At 40.4% G+C, this 13,333-nt stretch overlaps 1 protein-coding gene across 4 annotated transcripts in view; it reads left to right on the top strand.

Moving 5' to 3' along the window:
• Positions 1-11,213, top strand: part of FBXW11 (F-box and WD repeat domain containing 11) — a 120,512-nt gene extending 109,299 nt beyond the window's left edge. For all 4 annotated transcript variants that reach the window (XM_077757327.1, XM_077757329.1, XM_077757326.1 and 1 more), the window contains 3 exons: positions 884-962; positions 2,242-2,427; positions 8,657-11,213. In XM_077757327.1, the coding sequence (XP_077613453.1) occupies positions 884-962; positions 2,242-2,403 (241 nt within the window). In that variant the 3' untranslated portion in view covers positions 2,404-2,427; positions 8,657-11,213. The remainder of the gene's footprint in view (positions 1-883; positions 963-2,241; positions 2,428-8,656) is intronic.
• The last annotated feature ends 2,120 nt before the right edge of the window (positions 11,214-13,333 follow it).

Consider the following 13,333-nt stretch of genomic DNA (forward strand, 5'->3'; position numbering starts at 1 on the left):
CTAGCAGAGCCCCTGTAACCCCTGTGCTTACCCCTTTAACCGTTGTTGTAAACACTGGGAGTAGCTTAGGTTGTGCAGGAATTCAGTTCTTTGCCTTCGCCCGAAATTAAACCTGTGTGTGTGTGTGTGTTCGTTCAGTGATACATTTCCTTTCCCCTTTTGGTTAATTGAACAAATACTCTTTAAAAAGCCTAATGGCTTTTTAAATGAGCAAATGGCAACTATAAATCTTTCAAGGTGACCTTATATATACTCACAGATTAGTTGGTCTGTTTATGCTCCTATTATTAACTTTCAGCATTTGTTTCGTTTGAAGAAAGGTATCCTTGGAATTTCCCAGAGAGCCCTAGCTTCTGTCAGCAGCACCTACTCAGCCCTAGAGAGCCCCCTGCTTAATGAATTTGGTGACATAGATTATCAAGTCAGGAACTGAATTTAGATAACATGAAGTTGTTTTCTTATCGCCCTTAAAAATATTTCTTCATGGTTTCAGCAGTTCTGAGAATGTGTAGGTCCTTATTTTTTCCAAAATCAAATGTAATTCACTTAAATAATTTGTAAAAACATAAGCATGTTCTCCATTAGCTTATTAGTGTTTTTTAAAATTTATTTTGAGAGATTGAGAGTGCAAGTGGAAATAGAGAGAGACTCCGGAGCAGGTTCCACACTGTCAGCACAGAGCCCAATGCCAGGCTTGACCCCACAAACTGCGAGATCACAACCTGAGCCAAAAGCAAGAGTCAGGCTCGAACCAACGGAGCTACCCAGTCGCCCCTCCACTAGCTTTTATAATAGCAGTTCAGATGCACTCCTTTCTATCAAGGAAGTACTCGACAATATATAAAATGATAACTTTTCCACTAACTGCAATCTTCTTTTCTAGGAAAATTAAAGTTTGGGACTTGCAAGCTGCTCTTGACCCTCGAGCCCCAGCAAGCACGTTGTGTTTGCGCACGTTGGTGGTACGTAGTCTGTTGAAGTGGGAGTGGGTCCTGTGCCGGAGGGTGGCCTCCTGTATATGGACCTGCCTAGCTGTGTCACAGGAAAGCTTGCGGATCTCCTAGCCGGCCTTCGGAGAAACGCATTTTTCATTTTGGTTAGCCAAAATCAGAGAGTAATTGATATTTACATTACAGTGAGCTCTTTCCTAAGGAACATTAATTAATACAACTTAAAATACGAAAGCAGGCATCCTAATTTGTAGGCAGATTGGTTTCCTTCCAATAGATTTGAGAGAGTTCTTTTTTTTTTTTTAATTTTTTTTTAACATTTATTCATTTTCGAAAGATGGAGAGAAACAGAGCAAGAGTGGGGGAGGGGCAGAGAGAGAGAGGGAGACAGGGAGACGCAGGATCTGAAGCAGGCTCCAGGCTCTGAGTTTTCAGCACAGAGCCTGACGCGGGGCTCAAATCCATGGACTGTGAGATCATAACCTGAGCTGAAGCTGGATGCTTAACCAACTGAGCCCCCCGGGCACCCCTTGGGAGAGTTCTTGATACCAGCATCTGGTTACCTTGTATTTTTATAATACGGTACATTTCTGTATTATTAACATGATTTCTCTTCAATCTATATTGTATGAATTACTGCTTTCGCATTTAAAAATACTTTAATTTTATATGTTAATCTTGTTTTAACATCTTTAGCAGGCTCATTGTTTCTAATAGTCTGGTTGCTTTTGTTATATTAATGAGACAGTTTTTTGAAAATACTGATAGATTTTTCTTTTTAGTAGCTTTACCTTTTATTTCTATTTCTTTGCTTCTTGCATTGATTAGAACGTGCAGAACTATGGTTAGGGACATTCTTGTTTTCTTCTTGATTTTAATGAGAATGCTTCTTATATTTCACCATTAATTTTGATTTTGGCTGTGGTTGAAATAGATATTCATGGTAATGTTAAAAACACTACCCTTCTGGTTCTGCTTTTTACAGTGTATCAAGAATGGGTATTAAATATTGTTGTTTACCTTTCCAAGATCCTTGATGAAGCGATCACATCATTTTTCTTCTTTGACACATTAATAAGCCAGGATCTCAGATACAAAGATTAATTTAAAGAAAAGGCCTAGCAGGAAAAGCCAGAGTTTTGTCCCTGGGGTTAAGGACAAAGCTCAGTAAGCTCTGGAACATTCAGGAAGCCTGGATAAGGAACTGCATTTTCAGCCCGCGCCAGATCACGGATAGAAATGAGGGATTGTAAAGGTCTCTTTTTACTCATCAAGCTGTTACATTTCACAGGAACATTCTGGACGTGTGTTTCGGCTACAGTTTGATGAATTTCAGATCATCAGCAGCTCCCATGATGACACTATTTTGATTTGGGATTTCTTAAATGTGCCTCCCAGTGCCCAGAACGAGACCCGTTCTCCCTCCAGAACATACACGTACATCTCCAGATAACAGTCTGCACTTTACCCGTTTCAGGTGAGTACACCCCCATGTTTAATCTTGCTAATCCCTTTGCGGGAGTTTTGTGATTTGGGTTTCCCATCGAATGGAACTGAGGTGGTTATTAGTGTTTATTAGCTGTGTCGACTTGGCCGAGTTTGGATGTAAGGCTAGATCTTTACGGTCACATTAAAATAAGGTCAAAATCAGAGTCCTACCTATTGTGGGTTTTCACATGGGCAGACAGTGTGGTTCCTGTTTTTTGAAACTGTTTTCCTAAATCATTTCTCAGGTCCTGTCAATTTAACACAGGCAGAGTCCTTCAGATTTTGTTTTGGGGTGTAGGAATCTCCTTTTCTCTTTCTGCTGTTTCAGTTCTTTTGTTTAAAAAAAAAAAAAAATCACCATCAGCCAAACACTCAGACTTCCCCCTTTGTCCCCATTATAATCTGCCCACCATTATAATCTACCCACTGTCCCCTAGAAGAGGAATCAAAGAAAGGTGTTTGTTGAGAGCATCCCTGAAACCCGTTCTTCAACCATTAGACACAGCAGGTACCCTGGAGGACTTAGAGCCATTGTGACCATTGCTGATGGCATGTTTTGGTTACTAAGGGTGTCCAGTCTAGAGGATGGAAGCCTTACTTGGCTGTGTCCTGGGACCTGATGGCCCTGCTCACCTGGAGCGGTATTTCCAACTCTAAAAATTTTGCAACGGGGCCAGTACATTCTGTGCACATTAACCTTTACAGATTGAATAAATTGGTTTGTACCTGTTTGTATTACTATGTATATATGTATGTAAAGAGTGATTAATAAAATTCATGTTTATTTTAAAATGTTACTTAATACTTAGTGGCTCTTTATCATTATATGTTTTCCTGCTCATTAAATATTAAAAGTGTAAAGAAAGTTTATGTGCAGAATTGTGAAATTCTTTTTGATGAAAAAATAGGGCCCCTAAATGACCAAGTTACCATCGTTTCTCATATTTCTTACTTAAGACTCAGGCCCAAAACCCAGATGTCCAGGAAGTCTGTCTTACCCAAGGGTCAGCAGGCTACAGCCAGAGTCCAAATTTGTTCCACTCCCTGATTTTATTCCGCTACTACAGCAAGCTAAGAATAGTTTTTTACCCTTTTAAATAATTGAAGACAATTTAAAGAAGAGTACAATTTTATGACACATGAAAATTGTGTGAAATTCAAATTCTAGTGTCCGTGAGTGAAATTTTATGATAATAGCCATGCTCATTTGTTTATGTCTTGTCGTGGCTGCCTCTGTACTTCATTGGCAGAGTTGACTAGATGCCACAGAGACCATATGGCTTGCGACATCTGAACTATTTATTACACATCTCTTTAAGAAGAAGTTTGGTGTCCTCCAGTCTTGGGCCTATGTCATCGATTAGTGATAAAGCAAGGGTCTGCCTCAGGAAGGGCGGATAAGCTTTTTCTTCATCTGGCTGAGTTTGGTCAGTAGTGCCTGGCTGGAGAGCTGCCTTTGGAAGGATTCTGGGACCCTCTGTGGACCCCAAGGGACAAGTGCTGTGCTGGGTTGGCAGTGTCTGCCTGGACGTGGCAAGTAATGACCTATAAGCCACATACATAGTTAATGTTCCTAGTCGCAGGTGCGTTCATACTCCTTCTCATGATAGTGACCATCTCTCTGCCTTGCTGCCTTCTGTCTGGATGGATTCGTCATAAGTTGGAAAATCCGTATGGCAGTTACTACAGTCATTGAATGGAATCTTTTTTTTTTTTTTTTTAATGNCTGAAGTAGATTCCAGGCTCTGAGCTACCTGTCAGCACAGAGCCTGACGCAGGGCTCGAACCCACAAACCACGTGATTATGACCTGAGTCGAAGTTGGATGCTTAACCGACTGAACCACCCAGGCACCTTGAATGGAGTCTTAAAATAGATATAATAGGGGATTACAGAGGAAGAAGGCAAGGATCTCTTGAGTGATTTCTCCTCCCCACTTCATCCTCCTTTCCCAAAAATCCCAAAGAAAATACAGGGAAGGGAGGAATGGACCCAAATGAAAACTGGTTTCCCTCCTAGTCTTTCCTCTCCCTCTTCAGCCCACTCTCCATTCTGCTATCAACTAAGATTATCTGAAGCGCTGCCTCTGCCATCCTTTACTGGTTTCCTGTCGCTCTCAAGGTCAAGGCTCAGCTACTTCCAATTAGCTGACAGGAGTTTCGGCATCTAGCTGTTACCTTCTGCCCTCACCGTCCTCCCCCATGCCCCAGACTCCTGTTACTCCCTTCCAAAACCTAGTGCTCCAACCAGGCTGAATTCTGTTTAATTTCTCTAATTACACTATAGTAGTGCAGCCCTCCCCCGTCTCCCTCCCCTTGCTTGTGTTAGTACGGCTTCTAGACAGCCCCACTCCCCCTTTGCCCTTTCATTTAATTTAATTTATCATTTGATGTTGAAATGGTTTGCATACCTGTCTCCCTCACAAGGCCGTGGACTTCCTTTTATTGTGGAGCTCCAGTGTTGAGTGGAGACCCCGAGTGGATTATAAGCGCTCATTGGTATTTGTTGGGCACGTGGCACCCATGCCAAAGAGACATATTTGTGTTTTTTCTATGAGGCCACACAAGAATTTACCCTTAAATGGATAAATACAGCTATAGTGTATTCCTGCAGCCACCTTCAGCAAGCATAAAAATAATGTCAGTAAAAAATTGGAATAAAGTATCTAAACTGGCACGGTCAGGTACAGATTTATTCCCTGCTTAGACAGGTCACCTAGATGTACCCTCCCTCTGCCCCGCCCCTGTTGTTTTTTTAAACCAATTTTATTGAGATAAGATTTGTGTAAAAATTGCACTCATTTAAAGTGTACTGTTTGATGAGATTTCACAAATGTCTACCTGAAAATACCTCCACAACCAAGATAAGACTATTTCTGTCACCCTCAAAAGCTCCCTTGTGCCATCTTTGTAGTCAAAGCCTGACCCCAGCCCAGCCTTAGCAAAGACTGGCCTGCGTTAGTTTACATTTTCTAAAGTGCACTGTCCACTATGGTAGGCAGTAGCCACTTGTGGCTGTTGAGCTCTTGAAATGTGGCCAGTGTGACTTAGGGACTAAATTTTAAATTAAAATGGAATTGAATTAAATTGACTGTTTAATTGTATTGAATCATACTTTATTTAACGTTACATTCAAATAGCTACATGTAGGTAATGGCTCCTGTTTGGACCGGCATAGTTTCAGAAGTTTTGTCTTTGATCATTTAGAGTTAATTTTTGTGTGTGGTGTGAGAGAAGAATACACTGGCCTTGTTTTTTCTATAGCTGTCTAGTTGTTCCAGCACTATTTGATTAAAAAGAATTTCCTTTTCTCATAGAATTGCTTTAGCGTCTTTGTCCAAAAGTCAGTTGACCACTTGTTTGTAGGTCTATATTTCTGGACTCTGTTCTAAGTCCATGATCTATGTGGCTGTCCTTTTGCCAATACCATAGTATGTAATAACTGTTCCAACTTTAAAAAAAATTGTTTTGACTATTCTAGATTCTTTAGGTCTTCACATTCAGTTTTGAATTGTCAGAGTCTGTGAAGGGACTACTGGGATTATAGTTAGCACTGCATTGAATTGTAAGATCATTTCCCCTTAATAAGTGTTGAGCCTTCTAATCCATAAACATGGTAGATTTCTCTGTTGTTTAGGTCTTCTACAGCTTTTCCTAAGCAGTATTGCAGTTTTTAGTGTAGAAGCTTCGCACATCTTTTGTTCAATTTATTCCATTCTTTTCTAAGCTATACATTTTCCTCTACACATTGCTTTAGCTGCATCCCACCTATGCTTTCATTTTTCCACATACGAGAAGCACATAAAATAGACATGGGTGACTGTAGCAGTAGTTTGAACTCCTGGAATGGATAGGCTCAGGGGAATAGGTGAATCAGAGAACCACCTAAGTGTAACGCTTTTTCTTTTCTTTTGTATTTTTGATTTGTTTGTTTGTCTTCACATTCTGTTTAGAGAGGTATGTGGTAAACCCAAGACATCCATAGTATGTTCCTCCTCTCTGGCATATTTAATAGATGAATGGTAGAACACAGGAAAATTGGACACAAATTGGACAACTTTTACATACTACTTTAAAGGGCCCCGGAACAAGATTTCTTTGGTTGAGAAATGAAATAATAATCACCACTGGTGTTTCTGTCACTGGCTGTGGTGGAAAGGAAACTGTGGTGTTACTTCTTCCAGGCCCTCCTCCCACCCCTTTTTGGGAATGTATGAACAACTGCCCTTGTTATGATCCACAATTATAAATCAATGGAAAAATCATATCTGCTTTTTAAGCAGCACAAGCAACGAAACCTCAAATGTGTTTGTCTCTTCAAAGTGAATTACTTTTGACAACCTTGGCAGTCAGCTCTATAGATTTTACTGCTCTTTTCCAAATTCTTTTCATTTATTGTAACATGAAAAAAATTATTACCATGTGATCCTGTAAGATTTATGCATAATAAGAAACACTACCCTAATGATGATTTAACCTTGCAGTAAAATATGCACCCCTAAAATATAAGGTAAGAGTATTTCTATGTCAGGAAAGTTAGCGATAGATTTATTTGCTGAGTCATTTTTTTAAAATTACTAACTCCTAAGAGCTAATATATACAGTAGCTCTCTTTTTTATTACAAGATAATATAAGATCATTATGAGGAAATTAGAATAAGTAGATAAGCCAAAAGAAAATAAACTACTTAAGATTCACCGTTATCAACTCCCTTGTAGATATTCTTTCAGGCTTTCTAAAAGTATGGTTAAGAACTGTACATGTTCTTAAAATGCTTTTTCCCCCCTCCATTGTAATTTGTTTCTTGTCTGTAATGTCAATATTTGTCTAAATCACCATTCCTAATGGCAAAATAATATTCAGTTGTTTAGATAGGCCCTGTTCTATAGGTATGTTTTCCCCCAGCTTTTAGCTGTTAACAAAACACACTGCCGTGATCGTTCTTTTAGCTAAATCTTTGCTTTATTACCTTTGGATAAAATTCTAGCGTGTCAGGTTTAAAGGTATGATGTTAAAGACTTCGGTGCCTAGAGTCATGTCACTTACCGGGAGGGTTAAATCAGTTTACCTTCCCACCAGCAGTTTTGGGCGGTGCCTACTTCTTATCTGTGGATGTTCATGTTTTAAAAATAATACTCTTAAAGACCCTTCCTGCAAAAGCTGTGGTGAATGAAATTAAATCTCTCTTGAACTCATTGAGAAGGCTTATTAGGATTCTTGATCTTTACGAAAATTGACAACCTTTTAGGAAAGGTTCCTTTAAAAAAAGTGTAAGCTTAAAAAAATCTCACTTTTTGTCAGAGAATCTAGATATAGAGGTAACTTTTAGATCTTCTAGGCCAGTGGTTTAGTGCTGTGTTTGGAAAGGTTGTGACCCATTAGTGATTGTGAAATCATTTTTAATCCACTTTGTTTTGATGAAATTTAGAATAGAAAATGTCAGCCTGCATTGTACATAGTAATGATAAGTATAGGTGCGTGCGTGCATGCGTGTGTGTGTGTACATATTTATATATATGGGTGAGTGTAGAGAATGTGATTAAAAAGTGTCCTGACTCACGGTCATGGTCAAAACAATAACCTTCAGTAGTCTTTCCACCTGCATTATATTGTCCTTATATAAATGATTTATTTCAAAAAGAAGTAGTTTCTGATTATTAGCATTCTATTTAGAACAAATACTTTATTTACCAGTTTTTGCATATTTTTGTTTCACAATGATAGATGACGTCTCTCTCAGGCAGCTATGAGACCAGCCCTCTTAGGCTTTGGATGTCATAAAAGATTATGCTAACTATAAAGTCTGACATTAAGCATATTTTGTTACATGCATAATTTTTTAGCAGGAAACAATGAAAGATGTAAGTGATAGGGTCAGTCATCTCTTCGAATGCCTTGTCACTTAATGGGCTAATGCTTTGAACTAAACAGTGTGCCTGAGCCTTAGTTCTTTTATTTGTGAAGTGGGTATAATAGTTTCTCCCTCCTAAGGTTTTTGTGAGGTTTAAATAAATACGATGCTTGGTATGTAAGTACACTCGAAACATCTTGCAGCTTTTATTTTTGATGTGGATTATATTTGAAAATCAGTAACGTGTTACGTGTGTGCAAGTGTGTGTGTGGATGCGGATGGGCTGCGGTGTATGTCTCCTCCCACGTCTAACCAGAATATCCACCCATTCTCCCTTTGTGTTTTGTTTTGTCATTTTGTTTCCCCAGGGTTTCCTAGTCTTGAACTACTGGCTACATGGCTACCAAATGCCTAAGGGAGTTCTTCGCAGCTGAGTTATGAAGCTGGAATTGGTTCTAGACGCTGGGTAGATGCAAAGCAGCCTAACTCTCCCAAGTACCAACATCTCTCACCTCCGATTCCGGCCTCTACTTTGAGAAGGACACCTTAGCTTCACCACCTCCAGTAGAACAGAAGCCCATTTCCTCCCCCCAGCAGTGGAAAAAAAAAAAAAATCTAATGCTTCGGATGTAAATTGTTCATATAAAAGGAACGTACAGTCTTTTGCAGAAGTAAATCGACCATCAAGAGAAGACTTGGCCTCTAATTTATATTGCTTTGCACTTTGGTCTGATATTAAGAAACCGCATTCTTCTTTGGTGAAATTGTGGGTGCCAAACACCTACCCAGAATGTCCAGGGCTTTCCTTTCCAGAAGTTAGCATTCTCCTTTCGACCGTCCAAGTCATTATGAATTCTGACCTGTATTAGGAACATGTTGGACAATGGAAAATTTCTCTGGTTTGTTTTAGTAATATTTTTTGGATCACACTTCCTTTCTGTACCAATTTGTTTTAATTTAAAGAACTATAAGCCAGGTTATATTATCTCCCAAACAGGTAATATAGCTCTTTTCTTTTATTAACTGTTCTCTGTCCTCCAACCATCTCCGGATATTTGGTAGAGTAACACTTTTACACGTGTGCTTGCCTCCTAATTTAAAATACTGTATCCGCATGTAGATAGAATGTACATAACAGTTTAACCTCAAGGTTGCTGGAGTCAGGGCCCCTGTGCCTGAGACACTAATCCTGAGTGTGTTCGCACTTAGCCACGGGCTGGGCTCAAGAACCTGATACCAGGGTTGATGTGGAATTACCTAGAACCCTTCCTGCAGTATTCATATGGTATTTTTATTTTGTCATTGTCATTTTGTGTGTATGTGTGTGGTGTGTGTGGTTTTAATGGGAATCTTGTTTTAAAATGTAATTTCTAAAGTTTAACACAAAATGTTTTATTCGCTGTGCAGCATACACAACAGAGAGGTACCTTAACGATTTTTTGTTGTTCTTTCCCTCCTCAGTACTTCTCTGAGTACTAGCGGTCACTTCCTCTGGTATTCATTTGACTTCACTGTCCAAGATCACTCTTCTGTGTATTAGTAACCCTGGAAAGGGCGGAACAAGAAGGCCCCGCTGACGGGGGCTCCTGGCTCTGGAATTGGTGCACCCTGGCCTTACCAGGATGTTCCCGGGGCCTGCTCCTATGCTGGACTCCACGTACCATGGCAGGTCGGTTCAGAGACCCTTCTTGAGTGGAAGGGTACTCTTCTGTGTGGTGGTGAAGCCTCCAGCCGCTGAATCCCATTCTCGTCATCTCTGGTGTCACGTGCTGCTGTGGCCCTGGCAGGTTCTCACAGCTCCCGAGTGCCCTGCGGCCCGAACCTGTGAACGCCACTGTCACGCCGGCCGTGCACGGAGGAGACCTTGGCATTCGGTCGGCGCTCCTTTCCCCTTGCTCAACATTAGGTTCCCCTTTGCCCCTTGCCATTGTTTCCAAAGATTAAGGAATGTCAGTAACGTTTTAAAGGACCAATAAGAACCTCCTGTTAACTAACCTCTTCCCGTGGAAGCGCACTCTACTACTAAAGGGAAGGGCCCTGGGCTCTGTTTTGTCCTTTGCATTGAGAACGGTGTGGGGATCAAAGTGTGTGTATGTGACTTGTTTCTTGGTTTGGCTTGGCCTTTTTAATTTTTCTGTCTTTTTTAAAAATACACCCTTCCCTTCCACCTGTTACCAGATTAATTTCTATTTTTGAGAAGTTGAGTCTCCAAGTGTAAAAAAAGGAAATCTCTATTTCGTGAGGTAGATGTTGTAAGCTTGGCAGTGGTTGTGGAAGTGAGTTAACTTTTACCACTCTCCACCTTACAGCTTTATATCAAACTGGCTAGGAGAGCCCAGGGGCGCGGGAGGGGCGGGGGAGGAGGCAATTCTTCTGAACGAATGGACTTTTTGTTGTTGTTTTTGCATGTTTAATATAGAAGTTCTTGTTCCTTGGGAGATCATGGCCTTTGAATATGCACACAACCTTTGAATTGTGCCTACTAAATTATAGCAGGGGACTCTGGCACCCAAGGAATTCTGACTTTCTGGGATTATAGTAGTAATTCCCAGCCGTACTCTGGACTTTATTTTGCTAACCATAATTGAGCAACTGTAAATTACTGCTATATTAATGTTTTAAAGCACTGGGATAGTCTAATTCTAACTTGTAATTAATTATGTTTGCCAATTATCTGTTTGAAATAAATTTGTGTCTGAACAGCTATTGAAACTGTTAAATTGTACAGATATTATTCATGACAGCTTTGTACTGTGGAATGTGCTTAATAAAAAACAAAAAGTTTGACTTTTGTCCAATAAATTGCTAAGTAATGTCAATAAATCAAGTATGAGTATTATGCAGTACACCTAATCTGGCTTCATGCAATTGTTACTTCAGCTACTAATTCAAAGCCAATACTCTTAATAAAAGTGTTGCAATATTCTGATGCTCTGTTAAGAAATTTTTCAAAAAAAAACCCTGTTATGTTCCCTCAGTAATTCAGTGACGTACCATTAAAGTTTGTAGATTAAAAAAAAAACCCAACTCATCTGCTCTGTGAAACGAGGTTGAAAGCAAACTGCATTTTGACTTGTGAGAGGCTGATGTGAGATAATGCCAGTCTGGCTGCGGCGCTTTGCTGTTTTCTTTCACTTTGGCCTGAGGAGCTGGGAGCTGGCTTCCCCGTAAGTTCTTTCTTCACTGCTTCACAAGTTACTGTAAAAATGTGAAAATGGCCCCTTCGGTGTCCCAAGTAGCTCCATGGGTGAGTGGATCCTCTGGTTCTCGAAGAAGCAGGTGGAGGTGTGAAAGGCACACTTGCTGTCTGATCCCGGTAAGTGTGGGACACGGGATTGTCGTCCACTTTGCAGACGCTCGTGTCACCGGCTGGTTACTAAATCAGAAAGGATACCGTTCGTGTGTGCAGGATTCTGCTCAGAAGTCCTGAGATGTAGCNTGTGGACTTTGGGGGTGAGAGGATTTCTATATAGTTTTGCCTCCATCCGTTTTTCTTGTAAATGTTTTAAAAATATATAATATGCATATGATTAAGAAAGCCTATGTACAAACCATAGAGTAAAAAACGATTCTCCCGTTCACCCTTGACCCTCGGTCCCCTAGTCATTATCCAGTTTTTTGTATATCCTTCAACAGCTAAAAATACTTTGTGTATAGCACAGTATGTATGTGTATACATATGTGTGTATATTATATATATGCATGCATATCACCACACCCCTTTTAACGTGAATGGTAGCATACTATACATACTGTGCTGCACTTTGCTTTTTCATCTTATACTTCTTTTTTAAGTTTATTTTGAGAGATTGTGTGCGAGGGGGAGGGGCAGAGAGAGGAGAATCACAAGCAGGCTCTGCGCTGTCAGCGCAGGGCCCAATGTGGGCCTCGATTCCATGAACCGTGTGATCATGACCTGAGACGAGATCAAGATTGGATGCTTAACCAACCGAGCCAGCCAAGTGCCCTTTCATCTAATATTCTTTAGGAGATCATTCCATGTGAGTGCATGTAATTTTACCTTCTTGAGCATGAGTGTGTAGTATTTGGTTACCATAATTTATTTAACAAATTCCTTGAGGGAGGAGTTGAAGTGATTTCTTGCCTTTCCCTGTAGTGACTTATCATTTTTCACAGGTCTTTCTATCTCTGCCTGCGCTAGATGTGAAAAACTGTTGGTAATTTGGGCTCATCATTATGAACAGCAGATGTTGAGCCTAAACATTGCTGCGGAGTGAGAAGGACCTCGGGTGTCAGGTGATCTTAACCTCTCCGGTCATCTACTACCGTCACATGGTGTTCAATAGTTGTTTCTTCCTTAGTAGGTGAGGTGTTACTGCAAGAAACTGACAGCTACAAATGCATCCCATATTGATTATGGAGATTCTAAGAGGTTTTGTAGAGCTCCTTGGATGTATAGAGATGAGTGGTGCTTTGCCATTTCAGCCCATTGGTTTTCTAGTTAATAAGGAGAAAGGAAGTTGGGCCATCTGTCTAATAATCCTGTTACTAACTGTGTGGCAATACCCCCTTTGGGGTCTTAGCTTCCCCATATGTAAAAGAAGGTGTCACTAGCTCAAGTCCTGGAGGGCACATGCCCCAGATCTAGACGATCTCTTGGCTTGCAGGAATGTAGACCCTGTAATGCAGGTCTAGATTTCCAAGAAAAACTGAAAATCCATATAATGTAGAGGCCCAATTTATAAAAGTTGGGAACTTTTTAAAGTCTGTCACTGGAGCACTGATAGCATTGCGATCCCTGAACCACCATGATCTGAAACATTTCCAGTAGTGACCTCTTGAAACCTTGTGTCTAAGTTTGGCGACGGAACTCTTGAAGAATAGATTTCAGAGAAAAGGGACAAGTTAAATGATATGCCCTGTGACAAAGTGACCAGCTCACAGAATGAGTCAATACATGTTCCTTTAGGAAAAATGACCAAACAAGGTAGGGGTTTGAAAAGATGAAGAGGAAGGGGAGGGAGCCAAGAGCTGGCAGCCACGCTCTTCTGTCACGTTGAGAGTGTTTGGACCAGCTGCCTGCT

Source organism: Crocuta crocuta, unplaced genomic scaffold (assembly GCF_008692635.1).
Source record: "Crocuta crocuta isolate KB4526 unplaced genomic scaffold, BGI_CrCroc_1.0 scaffold131, whole genome shotgun sequence".
NCBI classification, from domain to species: Eukaryota; Metazoa; Chordata; class Mammalia; order Carnivora; family Hyaenidae; genus Crocuta; species Crocuta crocuta.